Source organism: Corapipo altera, unplaced genomic scaffold, assembly GCF_003945725.1.
Source record: "Corapipo altera isolate COAL_440 unplaced genomic scaffold, ASM394572v1 1, whole genome shotgun sequence".
Classification (NCBI taxonomy): Eukaryota; Metazoa; Chordata; class Aves; order Passeriformes; family Pipridae; genus Corapipo; species Corapipo altera.
The window spans coordinates 15918519-15940217 of record NW_020884873.1 but is presented as its reverse complement, the minus strand read 5'-3'; the positions used below and the strand labels follow the sequence as shown (position 1 = coordinate 15940217).

At 48.2% G+C, this 21699-nt stretch overlaps 1 protein-coding gene across 5 annotated transcripts; it reads left to right on the top strand.

Annotated features, from left to right (window-relative positions):
• The first annotated feature begins 1829 nt into the window (after positions 1-1829).
• LGALS2 (galectin 2) lies at positions 1830-21002 on the top strand. 5 transcript variants are annotated; one of them, XM_027660355.1, is made up of 7 exons: positions 1830-2044; positions 7163-7264; positions 7499-7570; positions 12912-13019; positions 19229-19311; positions 19546-19705; positions 20797-21002. In XM_027660355.1, the coding sequence occupies exons 4-7, from the start codon at positions 13014-13016 to the stop codon at positions 20941-20943; spliced, it is 396 nt and encodes a 131-aa protein (XP_027516156.1). In that variant the 5' UTR covers positions 1830-2044; positions 7163-7264; positions 7499-7570; positions 12912-13013; the 3' UTR covers positions 20944-21002. The 5 variants fall into 5 exon arrangements, with proteins under 5 accessions (XP_027516156.1, XP_027516146.1, XP_027516163.1 ...); XM_027660345.1 differs by lacking the exon at positions 7163-7264; XM_027660362.1 differs by lacking the exons at positions 7163-7264; positions 7499-7570.
• The last annotated feature ends 697 nt before the right edge of the window (positions 21003-21699 follow it).

Here is a 21699-nt window from a genome sequence, read left to right as displayed (position 1 = left end):
GGGCGTCGGAAAGCGGCCGCTGCGCGGAAACCACTGGGCCGACCCTCCCCGGAACAACCCGCATACTGGCAGGTGAAGTCACTTCCGGCAAGAAGACCGGGCACTTCCGGCCGGCGGCGCGCGGCGTCCTTTCAAAGGACATGGGCTCGCCGGATGCGGCGCATGCGCAGTGCGCCCCCGCCCCGGAGATGGAGGGGGACCAGGTGCCGGCCCGTAATAAATGTAAAATAAATACTAGTAAGCGAGCTCCCCTGCCGTGATCTTTAAGTAGCAGGTGATCTCCTGACCTTCTGCCTCGCTGAGCAGCGTGCGTGTGAGGGGATGTCGGTGGAGCCCTGGAGAGAGCTGGAGGGTTCTAGGAGAACAAACTCCGTTTGCCCTCGTTTTCCTCGTGGCTCTGGCAATCTAGGCCAGCGCCAGCTGTGACACTTGACACCGCCTGTTTGCTCTGTGCTCCAGTGGCCCTGGCAGGAGCAGCGCGTCTTCTCCCCGACTCGTTGCCTTCGTTGTTTACTTTCCTGCACTTCAAACAGCGCCGGTGGAAGGGACGAGCTCGGCGAGCTTTGGGGAGCCTCAGCCTCCCCCTGTGTGAGGAGTGCCCTGTTGTGGTGTTGGCGGTGGTGTTTGGGGCTGGGGCTGCCAGGGAACGTCGGCGATAAGAGCACAATGCAGCCTATACAATGCAGCCTGTTCGGCGTTCCAGCCTCTGATCCTGCAGACAGGCGTCTGAGCCGGAGCCGTCCCGTGCTGGGTTACTCATTTACAGTGCTAATCCCATGGTTGACGAGGGAACTGCCCTGTTGTCACACCTAATGGCTTTTCCTTATGGATAGCCATTGTTTCGGTGGGGATTTTTTGGCCATTAAAAAGTACTTTTTTTGGCGCTTGAATGTAGTTCTTTTTTAAACTGTTACTGCCTTGCATCACAAAGCGCTTTTTAAGCACCTTTCATAGAAAATTGCAACATCCTTCCCTCTGCTCTGTTCAGGCACGTTTAACACGGGTTATTTTAATCTTATGAGTCAACCTTGCCTGTCAGTACTACCTCTTTGATTTTTCTGAGAATCCTGAAGTCATCTTTAGGAGCCCTGCAGGTCATGTACCATCTGCATAGAAGGCATGCATGTCTCTTCTCCACCCCCCACAGCGATGCCTCTGAAGGAGGAGTTTAGCAGGCTGGTGTTTTACACAGCCCCTTCGCTCAGGTTTCGGTCTGTCTGAGTCTCAAGCTTGTTTGTTTTCTTCCCTTTGGCAACACCCAGTAGTTAGCCAAGTCCAGGATGAATGGAAGGCTGCACCCACTTTTCAGCTGGTTGCAAACAATGGCGAGTGAACTCGTGCGTAACAGCCCTGTCAGCAGCGACCTTACCTTTATTTCTCATAGATTTAGGAGTCTCTTTCCCCTTTGGTTACATCTGCTTTTCATATAACAAGGACCCTAAGTGCAACTGAAGAAGAAAGAGAGATCGGAGTCTGAATTTTGCTCCCTGTAACAGTGGTTAGATGTTGTGAGGAAGAAGCTTTCTCACTTCCCTCGATTTATTTTTACCGACAGCTGGAATTTCCAACTAGGTCTGGACGGCGTGAGGTGCTCCATGTGGTAATTAACACCACTCCAGAGGGAAAGTACTGGAACTATAATTAGCTTGTAGCCAGATGCGGAGGAAAGTGATGACTCCAAGCCAGAGGCCTGGATGAGTACAGCTCACGGGGACAGAGGGGTGCGGGTCCCGGGTTTGGCACAGGGATATAGGTCCCAGGTTCAGCAGAGGGATGCAGGTCCCAGGTTGGGCAGGCCTTGCAGCAGCTGCCCGCAGAGGGCACCAGAAGGCAGGGGAGTGCCTGCCTAAGTAGCCGGGCTCAGCAAACGCTCTTGCTGCCCGTGCACTCGAGGTGAATCGCCGAGCAAACCAAGTCCCAGTTCCTTCGGGAAGGGAAGGTGGCCTCGCAGGAGTGGCCGGGTCGCCTGGGAGAGGGGTTTTCCATCCATCAGCTCGTCTTCAGCCAGCCAAAACCACGCTGGCACCCCCTGCTCTGTTCCAGGGTTTGTTTGGTTTCTCTGCCGTGTGTGTTTATGTAAACCCTGCGATGTTTTTCAGATGCGCTTGTGTGGGGCAGCGAGAGCTTTTGTGTGTTTCCTGCTGGATTGTTGGCTCTGACCTGTGACGTGAGCTTCCCTTTCCCCCGTCACATTCTTCTTTCTTTGGCAAGGCGTTCTGCCAGAGACCTTTCACTTTCCTGAAGCTTGGTACCGTCATCTTTTGTTCCCTTTTCTTGTTTTCCGGCTCTGGCTGACTGCAGCAGCCAGTTCCTGGGGGTTTGGCTCAGTTTTAACTCTGCTACTCTCTCTTGGAACAGTCTGGCAGCACCTCTTCTGACATCGTCTCGGACCATGCACCTCTTTATGCAATCCTCTGGATTTACAGCCCTGCCATTTCTTGACCTTGGCTAATCTCCATACTTTTGCAATACTTTCAAGCATCTTTCCCAGTGGAGGGTTGCAATTAGAGAGACAAGTATAGAGTTGCATACTTCTCTAGAGGGAGAGCAGGTTTGAGCTCCTTTAATCTAATAGGAAATGTCTCCTTTCCTTCATTTGCAGCACTTTCTTGTGGTATGCAGTCATCAACCAGGATTGTTCCCTTCCATTTCTTTCAGCAGTTTCCCTTTCAGCTGTAGGAAGGCTTGTCCCGTGTGATCAAAGGCATCCTTCTACAACTACAGGAGCAGAATGAGGAAAGAGAATGCTGGATAAGGGATCAGAAAACCTGCTGGCTAGATCTCTGCAATTAGGCATGTCTTGGAGCAAGACTCAGGGAAATGCTCAGCTATGCTCACTGCCTCAGTTTCCCTGGTCGTTAGCGTGGGGGTAATTGCATTTGCTTCCTTCGGGGAATTGCCTTGACCTTGGTAAACCAAATTTCCTTTCCATGTTGATTCTGTCATTAGTGCAACTGGCTCAGCAAGACAAGTGAGAGAAGCAAATACCAGAGTTAGAGGTGAGCTGTGCAGCTTGCTGCTTCCTGGTGTTTGAGTTCTCCTTCCAAACTGGGCAGCTCGAGGGGTGTCTCAATCCCTGGAACGAGCTGGCAGCAGTGCCCTTCTGGACAGTATGGGGAGTGAAATTGCCTCCTTACACCCTGGGGAAGGCTCAGATGGGTTTGCTGTTGCTGAAAGCTTCTTCCCGAGAGAGTCCAGGACATTCAGGGGATGCTCTGAGAACGTGGGAATGCTCTTGCTGCCGAGGAACATTATCGGCAGCAGGCAGTGATGAAATAAAACCGACAGAATGGAAGCCCTAGTCATAGCCATGTCTTGGGGGCTGATAGGTTATGTAGCTGGTGAGCCAAAACCTGAACAGGGAGAGGAAGACCTGCCAGGTTAGAGACAGCTGCTTAAATTTATGGGGCTGAAGTGAGCACTGCAGGCCCTGAGCCCGCAAGGGGGAGCCTCGGTGGAGTTATTCACAGCACTGCTGATGAGATCAGCTCCAGACTGGAACAGATCCGCTACCGATACTGTGTACTCAGGACTCAGGAGTCAACAGAGGCATTAGAAAACGTGAACAGATTCACCCATTCTTGCTCTAGCCCTCACTTACTGTGCTGTTGCTAACAGATGGAAGGGGCATCATGAGAAAGCACAAGTATTGGGGGAAAAGGTAGTCTAAGAGCATGAATTTTGCTAAGATATAGTTTGGCTCTAAAGAACAGCAGGAGGGAGAAGGAGAAAAACCCTACTGCAAAGGCATTTCTCAGGGGCATCCAAGCATGATCTGAGCAGAGATTGGCAACAGGAAACTAGGCATCCTGAAGCAAATCGGGGAGCCCAGCTGTGGCAAATCCCCCGGCCTGGATGATGAATACATCCCTGCATTGCGGTGGCAGCAAAGTCTGACTTAGTGTTTGTTGGGGATATTTAGTGTAGCAGCTGCCCGGGGAGCTCAGAGGCGCAGCCGTGTGCAGCCTCTCTTTCACAACGTGGCACAGGGAGGAGGTATTCCTGCTGCAGGGTGCCCCAGTGCCGAATGCACGTGTACTGAGCTGTGCAGCTGGCTCAAGTGTGGCAGCTGGTGAGTTTGAATAGACGGGTTTTGGCCTGGGCTTGAAAATCCCTCACTGCCAACAATCCTGTTTTGGCTGCAGCTGCCTCAAGTTCCCTAGGAAACTTCAGTGCTGGCTTAAGTCAGGACTGTGAAACAGCAAGAGGAGGCAGTCCGGTGGCGCTCTCCCTCCATCCAGGCTGCTCAGCCTCTGCCACTTGGCACTGCAGCCAGCTTCTGCCCTTAGCTTTTGGTGATGGTGGGGATCAGCAGGGCAGAGCGATCCCAGTGCTGGGGCATGGTGGACATGGAGCTAGGAATGAAAAGAAAACTGTGATCCAAGAGGAGGAGGAGGGAGACGCAGAGTCTGTATATGCAGATTTCCCAAGGACCTGACTTTTCACAGGCTCCTTTTTAGTCCCTCTGGTTTCGTCTGTCCTAGTAAGCACTATAGGACCATGGCTGGGCCTGAGCACTGCCTCAGGATGTTGGCTCATGCTGTGCAGTTGTTAGCAACCTCCCTGCCTTGGTTTTGGGCAGTGCTAGCTAGCAGTGCCACAGCACCCAGGCACAGCTGGGGGACAGGGTGGACTGGGGACTGTTCCCACCAGAGTCTTGTTGTCACCATGCATTTAACCCCATGAATGGGAGCTGCGTTCTGCTCCTTGCTTTTGGGGCCAAGAGTGAAACAGCTAAACCCTGTAAGCCCAGGTCTCTCAGAAGGCAGGCTTTTGAAGTACAGTTGCTTGCAGCCTGTGTATTTACCCCCCTAATTTTCCAATGTTTCACTCTTCAAAGATGGGAAATGTCATGCAACAGGTTGTGGGTGAGTGTGTGGGATGGGAGTGTGTGCGCCAGACTGAAACTGGGAAATGCTAATGCTCTGTCTGCTGGTTACAGCTGAACACTGGGTTGTGACTCAGTGTCCTACAACCCATGCTATGGATTTGACCTACTGCCATGAGGGGTGGGAGAGATGCTATGAGAAAACACTGCCCAGTTACATGAGATCATGTGGGTGTGGGGACCAGCTCCTGGATGCAGAGGATTAGAGAGGCCTGGACACACAGACATGTTGAATTTGCCCCTCTGGCTCTCCTGCCTTGAGCAGGCAGGACAAGGAGCCTATGGAGCATGCGATTCTGCAAGAGCTTCCCGTGCATGCACACCTCTGCCCTAGTTCCCCTGCCACCCCAAACTACATCAGGTTTGGGAACTCAGGGAGCAGAATGGGGGGCAGAGCTCGTGTATCCCCCATTTAATGTGTTGCCGACAGACATGTCCCCCAGCCAGGAGAAGGATCAGGTGAACACCTCTGGGGGTGTTTGACCAGCCTCTGCTTTGTATTTACCTGGAGGGGCTGTGTTCAAACAACACACTGTTCCCTTCAGCTCAGCGGCATTTCGAAGGCACTGTTTGCATATGGGTCGTGGCGCAACCATGTTGCATCTTTGCTGTCCCTGATTTGCAGCCCAAGCCCTCTCCTCTATGCAGAAGGAGGAGATGTTCCCAGCAGAGGCTGCTTCTCTTTCCATGTCCCTTCTCGATCAGAGTAGCTTTACATCTTGAGTAGCTTGCTTCCCTGCAGCGGCACTCTGGCTGAATTTCCGGAAGAGGATGTGTACTGGGAGTTGATGGGGGTTAAAAGTGGTGTCACAGTGTGATTCCAGAGTGGGCTATTAGACTTCTTCCCTCTGCTGTCTTGCTGCTGTGCTGCTCCTGCAGCCAAGCAGCCACTTGCTGGTGTCCAGAGCTAGTGCCGAGGCACTCTTCAGCTCATCCTGAGCCAGGCCTCTGGGGAGCTGTGTCTCTGACAAAGCTGTTCAGGAAAGATTTCCACCCCTTTCCTAATGAGGCTGAGTGAGTAATAGAGATGTTCCTCAGGGATGGTCTTGTAAGGAGTGCTACGTGCGTGTTCAGGAGCAGAAAGCAGGTCTCCACTAGCCTTTTCCCGCTGTTGTGCAGCAGATGTGGATGTGTGTCCCATCTTGACAGAAGAGATAAGCTATCTGCCTGCAGATGGGAACTTGCCTGGCAGTTGCCTGTCATCCTCACATTGTCCTTTATCAGATCCCCTGGCTTGGCAAGTCTGTTGGCAATGTGTTTCAGGCTATTCAGCCTGGGATATGATAAGATTAGTCTGGGGTGAATTGCATTCAAAGCATTTAGTTTCTAATACTCTTTTCCCCTCTCTGGAGCAACCATTCTCCATCCAGGAATCTGGCTGCAATTAAAGCCTGGTGTTTGCTCTGCTGTTGGGGGCTTTTGGGGAGGGGAGGAGAGTGGCACAAGGAAACCTGGGGGCAGCTAGAGGAACAGGCAGGTTCTGGCCAGTGGTGAGGAATAAAAGGACGGCAGAAAAAGCCACACACTGGAAGGAATGGAAAGAGAACCAGAGAGACCAAACAGTCTGGCATGACTGTTGGGAATAAATATTCACTGTGGTCAAGTGAGGGCTTATGTACTACTGGCTACATGGGTCAGAAAAGGGGTAGAGGTTCATGGGCGTAGTCCAGAGAAGGGACAGGATGCCTGTATAGGATGGGGTGTCCCTTAGTGCCCAGTATAGTGCTGGAAAGGGAGACCAGGTGTCCCAAGAGTGCAAAGCAGCTGCAAGCAGCTGCTGCCCTGCTCCTTGTGGTACCTTGAGGAGATGAAAGATCTCTGGGCTCTGATGCTGGCTTTGAAAGCTCCTTCACCTGGTGGCAACTCTAAGCAAGACTATGGATGTAACTTCTCACTGGGAAGCAGGGAAAAAGTAATTTAACATTCCCTGCACTGGTGGGAGCTGGAACCTCCTCTGGACATTGGTTGTGCTTGGAGATCCTGCAGCAGGTCAGGCTCAGTTCTCTTCCCTGTATGTTGCTCTGAAGGTCCATGTGTTCAAATATTTCTGGTGCCCTTCTCTCTGGAAAGTGTGAGGAAAGGAATACAGAGTCCTACAGAGTCCTTCGTGTGGGCCTGATCTTTTCTTAGGTCTCCTTTAGATGCCTGCAGTTCCCTCTTTAGATGCCCATTTCCTGCACTGAGTCAGTCATTTGGGGATTTGGATTCCCTTTTTTTTGGCAGCTTTTCTTTCCCATTTTCATCTGGTTTGGTTTTTACTATTTCATTTTGCAGGGCCATCAAAGGGAGTTTGTTCAAGCTGATTTTGGAGAAACAGATAGTTTTGACCTGACAACCTCTTCTTCTGCAGACCTCAGCCATGCCCTTAGATCCAGGGTAGGTTGCCTGTTCAGACCCTCTCAAAGCTGATGTGTGGTAAGGTGGCTTGCTGCTTCCCAGTGGGGATGAGGGATACTTGGCTTTAGTGACGTGAGCATGGGAGAACAGACTTTTTCTTTTTGTTTTCCCTCCCATTCTTTCCAGCCCATGAGCTGTTAATTCTTGTGGCTTTTCAAAACTTGCTATTTATCCCTTAGCATTTCTTTCTCTCTCTCTCTCTTTTTTTTCCAGTGGAAGAGCCACCCTTGGCATTGTGCCTCATGCGTGTGACTCAGATGGATTCTGCTTGTCTGAAAGATTCCTGTAAGTTCTCATAGTTGTCCAACCTGCCTGAGCTCAGCACTGGAACCCGTGAGAAACACACTCAAAGCGAGTCATGCAGTGCCAGCAGCCTTGTTCTCCCTGTGTGGGATGGAGTGCTGTGCGCAGGGGCTCGGCAGTCACTCTCACTTCATGCCTTTGCTGTCCTGTGGGGTTGAATCTGGGATGGCTGCTTGGAGCTCAGAGCAGGGAGGTCCCCATGGACCGTTTGTGTATGGTGCAATATTTTGCTTATTCTAGTTCCAGCCAACTGGTCTCATGCTGTCTCTGTTGTGGGAAATGGTCCCCTTGCAGTCAGCAAAGTTGGGCTTGGAGCATCTCGGAAGTCCCTCGGCTTCCATTGTTGGAAGGCTTCTGTTCTTTGAATGCCTCTGGTTTTCAGACTTAATTGGAGCCACCCAAGGGCTAATTTTTTCCAGAGCCACTGAATGCCTCAGTACCTCCTGCTGGTAGTAAATGGTGTGACCAGAGATCAGCATCTCTCATACTCCAGCTGTATCAGCTAGGGGACCACAGCATCCTTTTAGGTTCTTGCAGAGGTTTGCAAAGAAGAGTTGGCTTTGGATGTGAACGTGGGTGTCTGTACCTCAATTTCATCATGTGCAAGATGAGGGAGCTGCTATCTGCCTTACTCAATGGTAAGATAAAACTGTTGGAGATGTTAATCTTTGAGTGCAAGGTGCAAGTGGAGCATAAGACCTCATGAAGCTGATCCTTTGTGGAGAGCTCTTTGGAAGATCTTTTTCTCATTAAGCTAATAATACATCATCCAGAAGATCTGGCTAAAGCTGGGAGATCCCAAAAGTCTCAGAGAGGGGGAAGCTGTGAGCCTTCTATACATCTTCTCTTTGCCAGTAGGGAAGCTTTCAACACAAGTGCATTTTTATCTTCAGGCATGTTTTTGAAAGCCTTTCCCACAACCCACATTCCTGGCATGCACCCATGAGTGAAAGAATTAGAGAAATGAAGTCTAGAAATGGAACTGGGTGGCATGTAATCAGTCCTCTGACCTCCCTTCCCCACCCTGTGCCAGTTCTGTTCATTCTCCTGCCCCTCAGGCAAGCTGGGGACTCAGAAGACATGACTCATCTGGCTGCTTGGGTTGATGACATGGCCCTGGTGCCTTATGAACCAGCTTCCTTGCATATGAACTACCTTTCTCCCCTTCCTCATGCACAACTCATACCACACAAAAATGTTGCCACAGACTTCAGAGCTGCCTGAGAGAGAGATTCCCTGCAAAGGTATAAGGACATAACTTGGCTATGGGGATGGAAACCATCCAGCAGAGCACATTTGAACTCCCCATGGAGATGGGAGATGCCAGTCACTCTTGCACCACCACCTTTCTGATAGGGTGAGGAGAGAGATGGAGTCTGATGGAGTCTGTTCCCTGTGCTCTTGATCTGCTTTCTTGGTGCAGGTTCCCTCTTTTGCTGCTGCCCCTAGCCCTGAAGAAAGGTGTGGGTTTTTTCCACATTTTAGTTCTTTAGCTAGCTTTTTCCTTCCTCCTCCTTATTCCCCACATCCTAAGGAAGAGAAATTGCCCCCTACAGCTGAAGGGGATGATGTTTGTGGAGAGCCTACTGGATGCTGATGGCCTCTAATCTCTTGCCCCCAGGTTTAGAGCATGGATGCTACTTCCATACTTCCCACTGTCAGGTAGCTGGGGCAGGAAGGGTGACAGAAGATTCTCTTCCAGTCCTTTGTTCCTTCCCATTTTACTTGATCTGAATGCAGAGGCTTCAGTGCTTTCCCTAAAGGAGCACCCCCTCTCTGGTCAACCTCTTAGGCAGGAGCTTAGTGCTCATGGGCACTAGTTTCCTTGTGCTCATCATTGCTTTGGCTTCTCCTACATCTCCTGGACAGTCCTCTCCTGTACACACCCTTCAGATCCACAGACCTGCTTACCCAGTCTCTTGCTTCCCTCAGTTTGGCTCCAGTAAGTACACTTTGTTCTCTTGGTCTTCCTCCGTTAGGAAGCTGGCTGGCTTTCAGAGCTTAGGGATCGGTTGGCTGAAGGTTGCAGCACTGTCTGCTGAGAGGCCAACCAACACCTCTTGACTAAAGGGGAAATCAGTTCTGTCAAACCTATCTGGGAATTTCTGTGACTGGAAGCTGGAGGACTGAGCATCTCCATCAGGAGGTGGTGGAAGCTTCTCAGTCATGTCCTGAGCCCTGGTTGCTGAAAATCCACCCCACAGTCCTCTAAGGTAGGGGACATTCACCCTCTAGGCCTCGTGAATGAGGGACACCAAGGCAGAAACAGGGCTTAATCACAACTATTGGGGGGAACCACAACCAGAGTCCAGATGAGGTCAGAGAATACAGTTGAAATCAGGTCACTACTTGATATTTATTGTGTGCAGTCTTTCTTTTTTCTTTACTCCCGCACTGAAATCTTTCCCCAGAGGCTATTCAAGGAAATAAATAGCCAGTGGAAAGGGACAATAGCTTGCTGTGGAGTACAAATTATATGAAGCTGTAGGAAATAATAGCAGTGTGAGCAGCTGCTACCCCAAGAAAGAATGCATGGTTGGTCTCTCCAGTTCCCTTTGCCTTGAGCAGATGCTGATGCCTGGTCCAAGGCACAGGCTCCCTGGTGCCTTGAGTGCAATATGGGACAGGCACCTTATCCCCTCTGCAATGTTGTTGTCCTCCAGTGCTGCTTCTTTGGTTTCAAATTAGCACTGAGCTGAAATCACAGCCTTCCATGGGGGTATTAGGGCGATCTCTTTCCTCTTTTTGCAGAGCTTGGTTTGATGTGGGGTAAGTGGCATGGACATCCATGCACCTGGCGTGGCTGCCTTGCCTTTCCCTCTCTTCCTCATTCCTTCTGGACTGAACTTCACATCTGGTGATGACCCATGTCAGTCCTGCAGGGGACTGTTCATAGCTCATGCTGTCTAGAGAGAATGTGTTGGCTGCCTTCCCCTCTGAGCCCCTTGCAGCCCTTCCTCAGAACACCATTGGAAGAGATGGTAGGGACAATTTTGGTGTGCTGGTGTGGATTTTGGAGGCTGCTCCTGCCACAAAAGGCCCTGAGAAATCTCTGACAGGCAGTTTGGCTACTTTGGCTGGGAAGTGGGGAAACCCGTGGTTTTCCTCAGGGCTTCATACCTAGCTGGCTTATCTCCTGCCCGAGTGAGAAACGAAAATAAATACTGCTGCCAGCAATGATGCTGCTGAGGATCTTGGCAGCCTGCTGGGGAGGGTGGCATTCAGTCTGTTCTCAACACCTGTGTGGGTGCCCTGTGGTAGAAGTGGCAGCTCTAGGCTATGGTACATGAGGTACTGCTGTCTGGAGGATCCCAAGGATCCTGAGATCCTATGAATGCTCCTGGTGGCCTGAGATCTCCTTAGGACCTAGCAGGAAGGCCGGGAAGGACTGTTGACACTGAAATCTATTGTATGGGACCTCTGCAGATAGAGCTGCTGCATTTTATGTGGTGAAAATACTCTGCAGAGGACCTGCTCTGCCACCCTTCTGGTTGAAAGCCAAGATGATTGCAATTAATCTCTTCCCTCCTTAAAATATGGTTTTGGGTTTTCTTTATTTTCTCCATGCAAAATTGCAGACCTGCTCCCTATTGGAAACTCATCTTTCCCTTGGTTGCATATGCCCCTACCCTCACACTGAGTGACTACTTGTTTGGTCTCTGCCATCCCTCTGGAAATGCAGCAAATCCTCCTCTGGCATCAGTGGTGTGAACATGAGTGTCCCACACTAGTACAGGCCAAATGCCCTCTGGCCAGGTTGAACATCTGTGGGGCCCTGGAGGGGCACTCCCAGTTTGGTATAGGATCATCTCTGAGGGGCGAAGGGTTCCTGGATCCTTTGCACCAGTGGCTGCCAGCTTCCACAGCTATTGTTTATGTTTTCCTTACTGCACAGACCCTCCACCTCTTTTGCAGATGCTCTTTAGCCGGATTTCCTCTTTCTTTGGGATTTACATTCCCGTGCTATCATTGTTTCCGCAGGCTTTCTGCTTTGCAGTATCAGCAGGGAAGTATCAACCTGCCCCCGCCACCCTCCTTTCATCATCCCAATTGCCACCTCCAACTGCAATGGAGAATTTTGGCTCTTCTAGGGTCCCTAAAGTCTCATCCCCTTCCTATGTGGGGAGCACATACCCCTGCATGAGAGAGGCAATCAGCACAGGGCTGGTGTCTGACAATGTGGAGGCTTAACTCAGCAGATGAAGGAAGCTGCCAGCACTGGCAGATCTGCTGCCTGGTTTCCCACTATTGTTCCCAGTGGCAAATAAAAGGGGGGTGAACGCCCCTGCTGAGCATTGTAAGAAGGGGGTTAATGTAATCTTGATAAAATCTCATGGCCCTTCTCTGAGCCTCTTTCCTGCTCGTCTCCCTTTTGGCGTATTCTCACATCTGTGGTACTCGTGGCTCTGCGCATAACTCTCTGCGTGGGTAGTTTTCCTCATCCCTCAGACAAAACAATAGAATGTGTCAGGTTGGAAGGTACCACAGGGGATCATCTGGTCCAACCTCCGTTCTCAGGCAGGACCATCCTAGTGCACATGGCACAGGATCATGTCTAGATGGTTCTTGAATATCCCCAGTGAGGGAGAGTCCACAACCTCTCTGGGCAACTTGTTCCAGGGCCTGGTCACCCGCACAGCAAAGAAGTTCTTCCTCACATTCAGGTGGAGCTTCCTGTTTTTACCTGTTGTCTCTTGTCCTATTGATTGGCACCACCAAGAAGAACCTGTCTCCATCCTCTTGGCACGCCCCTTTAGATATTTATACACATTGATGAGGTCCCCTGTCAGTCATCTCTTCTCAAGGATGAACAGGCCTTGTCCCCTCAGCCTTTCCTTGTAAGAGAGATGCTCCACTTCCCTAGTCTTCTTAGTAGCCCTCCACTGGATCCACTCCAGAAGCTCCATGACTCTCTTGTACTGAGGAGCCCAGAATTGGACAAAGTAAAAGACACACACTGCTCTCCCTCCTGGGCAGCTGTAAGGAAAGGGATAATGACATTTGCAGTATGTGCCTTAAACAGGCATGGTGGTGAAACTTGGTGCAGAAAAAAAGGCATAGGTGCCTACGCACAAATCACAAAGGAAACAAGATTTTGGTTCTGGCCCTGCTTTTCATGTCAAAGTTTCACTGTGGTATGTGACGTAACAAGTGAATAATTGCACAAGTGCAGTAAGTGGGGTCACCGGTAGGACACTTGATTTTTGGGGTACTTTTCTTGCACAACCCCCAGAATAGATCCCGGACAAGCACTGAAACCATGCCTGCTCTCATCTCTCATGTGAATGAGGAACTGAAAGTCACTTGTACCTTCGCTTTTCAGCAATATAAGGGACTGCATAAAAATGACTCGGAGTGAACCGGTTCGGACCCCACTACCAAGAAGCCCAGGGCACTGAAGGACCAACGGGGTGCTGCTGGATCCATGGCGGTGACTATCTTCTACTTAGACTATCTCTCCCCTTCTCCCTCTCTCTCTTTCTCTCTCTTTTCCCTGTACAATTAATTTTGTAAAATAAAGTTGGCATTGTTGAACCGGCATTTGGGCTCATTTGCACCTTAATTTGGGCAGAGGACTTTAACATCAAATCGTAAGATTTTAATTGGCATCACAGACAGGATATACTGTTCTCTGACCCAAAGTGCTGTTTAACAGTTCCAGACTTTTACTGTTCTTCTTCCTCCCTGGTGGGCACTGTCTCTCTCTGAAGGAGATTGACCAAACTTTTACTGTTACAAATTGTCTCCCTCTGAGGGAGATTGCTTTCTGCTGCCTGACAGGCACAGATTGTCTGCCTCTGAGGGAGACTGAAGAAGAATGGTTACCCAGGGTGACCAGTGTAAGCCTAATGTTTTACTCTCTCTCCTGGAGAAGTTTGATAGTCACCCCTCTCCCCTGGGGTCGGAATGGGCACAAACTAATTGAGATAATGTACAGGCAACAGCTGATCACATTACTAGTTTGCCTGCTGAATGAAAAATAGGAAGAGGAAAAGGTAAGTTACTCATTAAAGGTAAGTTATTTGTGCAGTTTTGGTAGCTTGTTTATCCTGCATGCAAAATGAAATCAAATCCCCACCACCTGAAAGAGTTGTAGATGTAGAATATATGACTTTGAAGTCAGAAAATTAGGTTCTTAAAACATCATTGTCTTTTGAGAAAGAGACATGGGAGAAATTGGAAAAACTAGTAGACATTTTTCTAAATAAAAATGAACAATTAGAAAAACTACTGTCTGTGGCTGAATGATGAGACAAACAGCTGCAGGAAAATCTAGGTAAATTACTTGATAAAATCCCACACAAATTGTCTTCTAATTCAGTCCAGCACATCCATAGGGTGGCATGCTGTGAGGATCCCAAAACATGAGATGAGGACATTTGGTACAATGCTGATGATTTAGAGGAAGACCTTGACCCTATCCCAGTACTGGTGAAAGTTTGGCCTTTAATTAAAACTGAAACTGATGGTGAGGGGAAGGGAGAAGCCCACACTACTGTTCATACTGTTCCCTGGTCCCCCACAGAGTTAGGTAAATTGCAGGAAAAATATTCCAAGTGTCCAGGGAAATCAGAAGTATTTGTATGAGTATGTGTAGTGAGTATGTGTATGTGTAGTGAGTTTCCCTTACAGGCAGAGACCAAATCTTGCTGAGTGAAGAAGAGGCAGAAGTATTTTTAACTACTACTCCAGGTAACCATAACTACTCATTAACTGCCAAACCTGCTTATTGGGCTGGAGGCATAGACCCACAGGACAGAGGAAAGCCTACTACTGTTAAGACTACAGGATTCTCAGATCTGGCAGCCTCTGTGCAAAAGGCAGCATGTATTCAAACAATGTATGAAACATGTCAGTTAAGGCGATCCCCTATAGTGGCTCCCATTGATCTGGCCAGATTAACTCCTCTCCTTCCAGATAGCCTGAAAATATTTGTATCTGATGCCCAAGATCATGAAAGTTGCTGCTGCAGCAGCAAAACCACCTAGAGACCAAATTCACATACCTACTCGGTATGAATTCGTCCAGGAAATAATGAATTATGAGTGCCATATAGGATGGGTTGGAGTGACCTCTGGGAAGACAGCTGAAACCCCCTAGTGAGTATGTCAAATTTATACCACCACACCAAAGCCAAAAGCTAAACCACTAATTGATTAGATACCCCCTACGAGTTGGTCACAAAATTAAAGCTTTCTGTGTTACCTTTGAGAAGTAAAAGATACTTCTTGAAAAGTCCATCAAATTAGTATCAGATGGATAGTGCCCTCCTTTTAACCCACTGTGCACTGGTTAGACAGAGACCAAGCAATTCTGTTCTATGGTTTTTCCAGGTTGTAGGTATCCTGCATGTTAGAAATCAGACTGAAGATTCTCTTATACCAACTCCAAGTTTCCACAGGGATTGCTTGCTTTTATGTGTACTATATTTTGGGGGTTTTAATTGGTGTGTGTATCTGTAAGTTTTGTTTACAAATTTAACTAAGTAATTAAGGTTAACAAGTGTGGCATTTATAACCTGTGTTGGAAAGATATGCCTTGGTTTAATATGTTTATACTTAATGAAAATAAATGATTACTGCTTGCTTGCTTTTGCCTAAATCTGTAGGAGACCTCTTTCCAATGGGTATTCTTATGAAGACTGTGGAATACCTGGGATATCCTACAGATAGTGAATCCTTACTCCTTAAATAAAAAACAAATTACTGTGCAGTTTAACCAGACACTCAATTTTCCCATCATCAATACCAAAATGCTACTGATTTTAAAAAGTCCACTGAATAAGTATGCCTGGATAGCTGCAGATGATCACAATAAGGAACATAAAATTAATACTCAGTGGATTATTCCATCCTTTTGAACCGGTTCAAAGCTGAGCCGAGTTGTTTATTTGGTCTTTTGAAGGTAAAGGCCAGGTGCCGAAAGGAGGAAGAGGGATTTCCTGCTGTAGTTTATGCCATAATATGTTTTGGTTTTCTATTAGTAGGAATAGTTATTATGCTAGCATGTTTGTGCTGTTATGTATATGATTTTATATGTCCGCTGTTGAAATGGGGAAATCAACCCCAGGGGACAGAAGTGCTAATTCTATCAACCTCACATGGGAGTTTTGGGATTTGTGCATCTTTGGAATCGAACAGACCAAGGAATAAGTGTAGCTTTCCCTACATCAGCAAAGTAGGGCCCAAGATTTTTTGTAACACTCACGATCTACCAGTCAATTTAAGTGAACCCCCACTATGGAAATGATCTTATATTCTGGTACCTACGCCTTGGTGGTTAGAGAGTAAATTACCTTTGAAATGGAGGGCCCATTACCTATTAATTGAGGGAATATCTACAGTTTTTGAATGCCCCTGGTTCCCACACCAAGTGAGACTTAGTGATACATATTTTGCATACTACAATAACAAAGAGGGGCTTCAGGGTTGGAATATGTGTAATGCATCACATCCAGAAGCTGTCTCCTCACTAAACTCTGAAGAGATTGACGTACCAGGGATGATCAGGGGAAGTCCACTGTTACCAGGGATGTCCCAAATCCCCAACTAATAGGATTCCTTGTCAATATTTCCCTTTTGATCCCATTTTTCATCTGCTAAAACAACTGGATTATTATGAAGCCCCATATATTTAAAAGTTATTTTTTGTGGTGTGTAGAAATACCCAGCAGGGCAGGAGTATTACCTATAGATTTTTCGATATGTGTTTTAATATGTGGCATGTGTACCTGCTGGGGATACTCCTCTATGGGATTTAAAAATCAAGGCCTGCTGTGTAATTCTGTGGCTGATTTCAAGACGCATTGGGCCCACATCCAACGGGTTCAGTATTCTGGAATCCCTTGCAGCTACTACCTATAAAAGAACATTCTGATCCTGTCACCTCCCCAAATGTGCGTGATGGACTGTAACAACACCTGGACTTGTAGGATGAGCAGCTATCCTGCACCACTTGGATTAGCTTGAGGATGTTCTGATGGAAAGTTTTAACTTGCAGTTAAGCCTAACTCAGCACGCTGGTCTAACATGCAGGGTAGTATTCCTATCCTTTTGCCCAAATCATGTCTGTCATTATTTATTGGTGGGAAGGACATGATGAGAGCTGAGTTCTCCTGAACACAGCTGAGAATGGATCATTGATATACACGACGCAGATTATTATATGGTATGACAAAGGTTAGCTTTGGGATTTAAGATAATTTTTACACCTTATCTAGTTATCAGACAACATCAATGGGCATTAGAAAACATAATATGGCAAGTGGACAAGGTATCTTTTTTGAGGAGTTAACTTGCAACTCCAACAAGTGTCAAAAATAGCTTTACGAAATCAGCATTAGAGACGTTATTACTTAAAGAGCGAGGTGTATGTGGAATGTTATATTTAACAAATACTGAATGTTGTATTACAATTTATAATGCTTCTACTTCCATTGAGGAAGCTCGAGACAAAAGGAAAGAAACAGCTGACCAAACTGCAGAATTGTTCCAAAACCTAGTGACTGGTTTGAAGGTTGGGAGCCCCAGCTCTTGTTTAATGTGTGTAGTCTGATCACTGAGACTCACGGGGTGGGGCTCATGGTTAGTGCGAATTGGAATGATGTTGTTAATTAGATTTACTTGGTGGATAAATGATTGGAATTGCAGTTGTTCAATGTACAATTTCTTGCATTATCCCTTCTGCTTCATCCATCTTTTCTCCCTCTGTCTGCTATGTGCACATCACCACTGTGGACGAAGACAACGATTGAAGACAATGACTGCTGATTGATATTTAGTCACGGGGTAGTATAAGGAAAGGGTTAATGACTTTGCAGTATATGCAAAATCTGTTTCAGGAAAAAAGTCGTGGGTGCCTATGCACAAACCACAGAGGAAACAAGGTTTCAGTTCTGTGTTCTCCCTGGGATGGCTGCAGGGGAGCAGGGTGATGTGAAGGTGTGTACAGGTGTGTCGTGGACACAAGAGCGTGATGGTAAAGAGACCCAATGGCAGAAAACACCATCACCAGCACCTGTTTCTGCTGGTTCCACAATCAGCCCAGGGAGATTTCACCAATGGTTTCAGTGTCCTCAACAGCAAACAAATTCCCCAAGCCTGCTGAGTTTTATGACCTGCTCATAGGAAACACCTCTGGGGAAGGAGTGCTTATCACCACTTCTCCTTGCTTCAGGATGTTTTTGGGAAGGGCAGAAGCTGTCTACCAGCTGGCTGTGCATCAGCAGGATGACTGCACTCAGCTGCTCTCTGCAGGGCTGCGGACGGCGGCTGAGAAACTGCTGGTCTCCTGAGACTTGACCTTCTCCTTCTTCTCCTTTTTCCACTTGACTTTTGGAGACTTACAAATCTGTGATACTGTCTATTGACTTATATCGTAGCTTTTACCTGGGAAGAAGACAGCAGGGGTGATACTCTTCTGTAAGGACAACATTCCCATGTCTCAGGGTTAGGGAGGATGGGGCTGTTGGACGTTATGAACATCACTTCTCAGGCTAAAAGATTTAGGTCTTGATGGGGCTAGGACAGGAGGTTGCAGAGAGTCCCACATGTTGCTGTTGCAGTCCATCCAGCTGAGGCTGAATCTAGAGCCACAAGAAGGGAAGGAGCTGGGATGCCACTATGTCACTCCTGCAAAGGACTGTTCATAGTTTGTACCATCTACAGGGCATGCGTTGGTTGCCCTCTCCTCCAAGCCCCTTTGAGCCCTTCCTCAGAGCACTGGGGGGAAGGATGGTGTAGACCATTTTGGTGTACTGGTGTGGATTTTGGGAGCTGCGCCCTGTCACAAAAGGAAGGAGCTGGGATGCTTCTTTTGGCTGAGCTGTTACACACAGAAAAGGACTGAACATAGTGGTCACACCTCCATGACCAGCTGGGAAGATGCTTGCGCTGTGTGGTGTCTGAAGTAGCACCTCTAGGGGTTGTGCATAGTAGTCCTTCCACTGGGAGCCCACCAAAGAGGTTGGGAATTGGTTAAATCTCCTGAAGTCCCTAATGAGAAGTGTACATAAGGAAGCTTTTTCTTTGGATCAAAGTCTTCTGGCTTAATAGCAGCCACTGGAGCTTTGCAGAGGCAAGGGGCATGTTAATGTGTAAGCCACAAGGAAGTCTAGGGATGTTAGGTTCTCTGTTGAAAGCATTTCTGGGCTAAACTGCCTCCCTGCCTGATTACTCTACCCTCTGAGGAAGATGTCTGTAAGGGCTGCTGCTCCTGTCCTCTGTCACCCAGGGTCCTCAACTCAGCAAGGCTGAGTGAGAGGCCGGCAGGTCACACCCACTCTCACCACTTTCATTTCTTGGGCAGCACTGACTTTCCACCAAACCCTGTGTAATGCCCTTCTGCTTTAACTCTCTTTGTACCTCTGCTGTCATGCTTTCCTTTCCTTCTGCTGAGAACAAGCCTGTTTTCGTCTCCTCTCTTTCTGATGTATTTTCTCTCTTGTGGGCTTCACTCAGCCCACTCTTCCCTCACTGTGAAAGAATCTCATGCAAGACCTCCAGCATGGAGGTGTTTTGGCCATGAGAGGAGCACCAGCTGAGAGCAGTAGATGTTCACCTGGCTGGGGCACCTTCTCACTTACAGGGACTGAGGAAGAATGGCTGAAGGAGCCTCACAGATTATTTTTCTCTGCCTTAGGATCCATTTCAAATCTTAAACCTCGATATGAAGCCTGGGAACACCCTGAAGATCAAAGGCAAAATATCTGTTGATACTTCTGGGTATGTACAAAGAAACCACCTTGACTTACCAGGATTGAAGGTGGGCTATAGAGGTAGGTGGTTTTCCAAGGTCCCTAGATACAAAATGTGTGAGCATATCTGTGTTAGAGGAACCCCTATGCCACCACCTGCCACGCTGATGGAGGAACTGGGTGCAGAGATGTGTGTTGGATCTCAAGTCTTCCAAGACCCTCTACTGTGCATGCTACTGACCTTCCTCCTGTTCATCCACAGCTTCAGCATCAATCTTGGCTCCAGCTTGAAAGATCTGGCACTTCACTTCAATCCCCGCTTCAATGAGTCTGTCATTGTCTGTAACTCCAAGTGCTCTGATGTGTGGCAGAAAGAGCATCGTGACAGCCACTTCTCTTTCTTCAGGGGCTGCACTGTCAAGGTGAGGAGTGTGTGCTGGGTGTTGGGGGGTGTGCATGTGGTGGGGGGAACCCCCTGGTTAGCAGATTCCCATACCCTAGCTTTTCCAGTCCCATCCAATACTTCATGCTTCCTCACAACAGCCTGTCATCCTCTGGTTTTTGGTCCTGATTGTCATTTCCACTCCTTCAAAATTCCAATGCTGCTTCTGGGAACTTTGTGTGAGCCCTGTCTGTCTCAGGCTTTGTAAGTGCTTCCTGACCCCCCTACCTGCCCATCAGGTGATTGTACCAGGGGCATGTATGAAGGTAAAAGGAGCAGGATCTTTCTGCTCTCTACTTTATTTCTCTCCATAATTCCGTCCTGTGTAAACACAGGCTTTAAGGCAACCCAGAGTTTGGAGTAAAGTCCAAAAACCTCTCCATCAGCTCTTCTGTCCTCATTACTCCTGGATCCACGCTGCCAATCTGTCCTCTCTCTTCTCCTGCCAGGGATGCTGCCCTAATTGCTGTCTCACCCCATCTGATGTCCCAAGTTGTTGACAGGGCTGCATTTAGGAGAAGTCCAGTTTCCACTGCTGTGGAGAGAAAGCTTGTTTCCTCAGGCATGATGGGCTCTTGGGGAGGGGGTAGTGAGATGACGGCTTTGGAGAACATTCCCTTTGGTTTGCAATGATCAGTGATGCATTCTCGTCCTGTCTGCTTGTGCGTGTTTATCAGTAAAGTTCCTTTTCCAGGTCCCAGTGAGCTGCTGAGGGCATTGGGGGGTCAGCTTTAATCTGCCCTGTTCAAAGCAGTACAGTGGCATATACATTCCATGTGTACATGTATATATACATTCCATAAAGACATGTAAAGACATACTTGGGTTTAGCTGCTCTGAGTTTACAATCTCAGTAGGTGAAACAGTCTCAGGAGAGATCCTGTCCCCAAATCATAGTTTGTATACCAGCTTAGACCCTTGATATCAACTGCTCATTTCCTGAGTCACCCTCAGCTCAACCCCCAGCACCTTGATTAAGGTTATAGTGAACAGGTTTGACCCTCTCAGTCAGGCCTTTTGCTTAGATGCTGACCTCTGAATACCCTCCTTGTCCTCAATTCCCTTTCCCAGTTCCTCATTGAAATGCTGACAGACAAATTCCGTGTGAAACTACCAGATGGGCATGAAGTGTGTTTCCCCAACCGGCACAGCTACCGCAAGATCAACTACATGAACATCATGGGAGGCTTCAAGATCACCTCCTTCAAGCTGAGCTGATGGGTGCCACTTCCCAGCTCTAATAAAAGACCAAGCCAGTGGAACACTGCTTGCTCCATCTGCTTTGTCTTCTCTGAGATCTTTGGGTCTGCTTCTGTGTAAGCCATTGTCAAAGCCCAAGGTTTTCCCACTAACAGAAAAAGAGTCCTTGTTGGATGGAAATAGCTCCCAGATAATGCCAAGTGCTTTCCTGGTCAGAAGAGGATATGGGGTTAAATGGGTAGTAGATAAACCAAAGCAGGCTGTAGGTGGGGTTCAGGAGGAGGAGGAGGAGGTCACTATATGATTACTTGGGAAATGGTTGTATGATCTCTTCACAGTGCTCCATTTCTTCCTGCACCTGAACTTTTGGGAGGGAGGGATAGAAGAATGGGCAGAAAAGCATGGATGTGATTGATGTGGCATTTTGCACCACAAAAGAGCAACCTAATTAAAAGTTAGGTGATGTGGGGAGGGCAGCACAGGTGTGCCCCCAGCCAGCATTCCTGCCATGGATTAGAGAGTGTCTCCTCCACTTTCCTCTTTACCTCACCTCACTTATCTGCTGGCACATTCCAGTCAGGTTACCCATTACTCTGACATTTCCACAGCAAACCCTACTCAGGGAAAGTGAGGCAGGGGAGGCAGTGAGGTTTGGACTGAATTATGTGGCTCAGCACCTCCAAGTCTGTGTCCCTCGCACAGGACTACAGGCAAATAGTCCTGATTATTTTATGCTTCTGCTCTAATTGAAAAGTACCTCACCAGTCTAAAGTG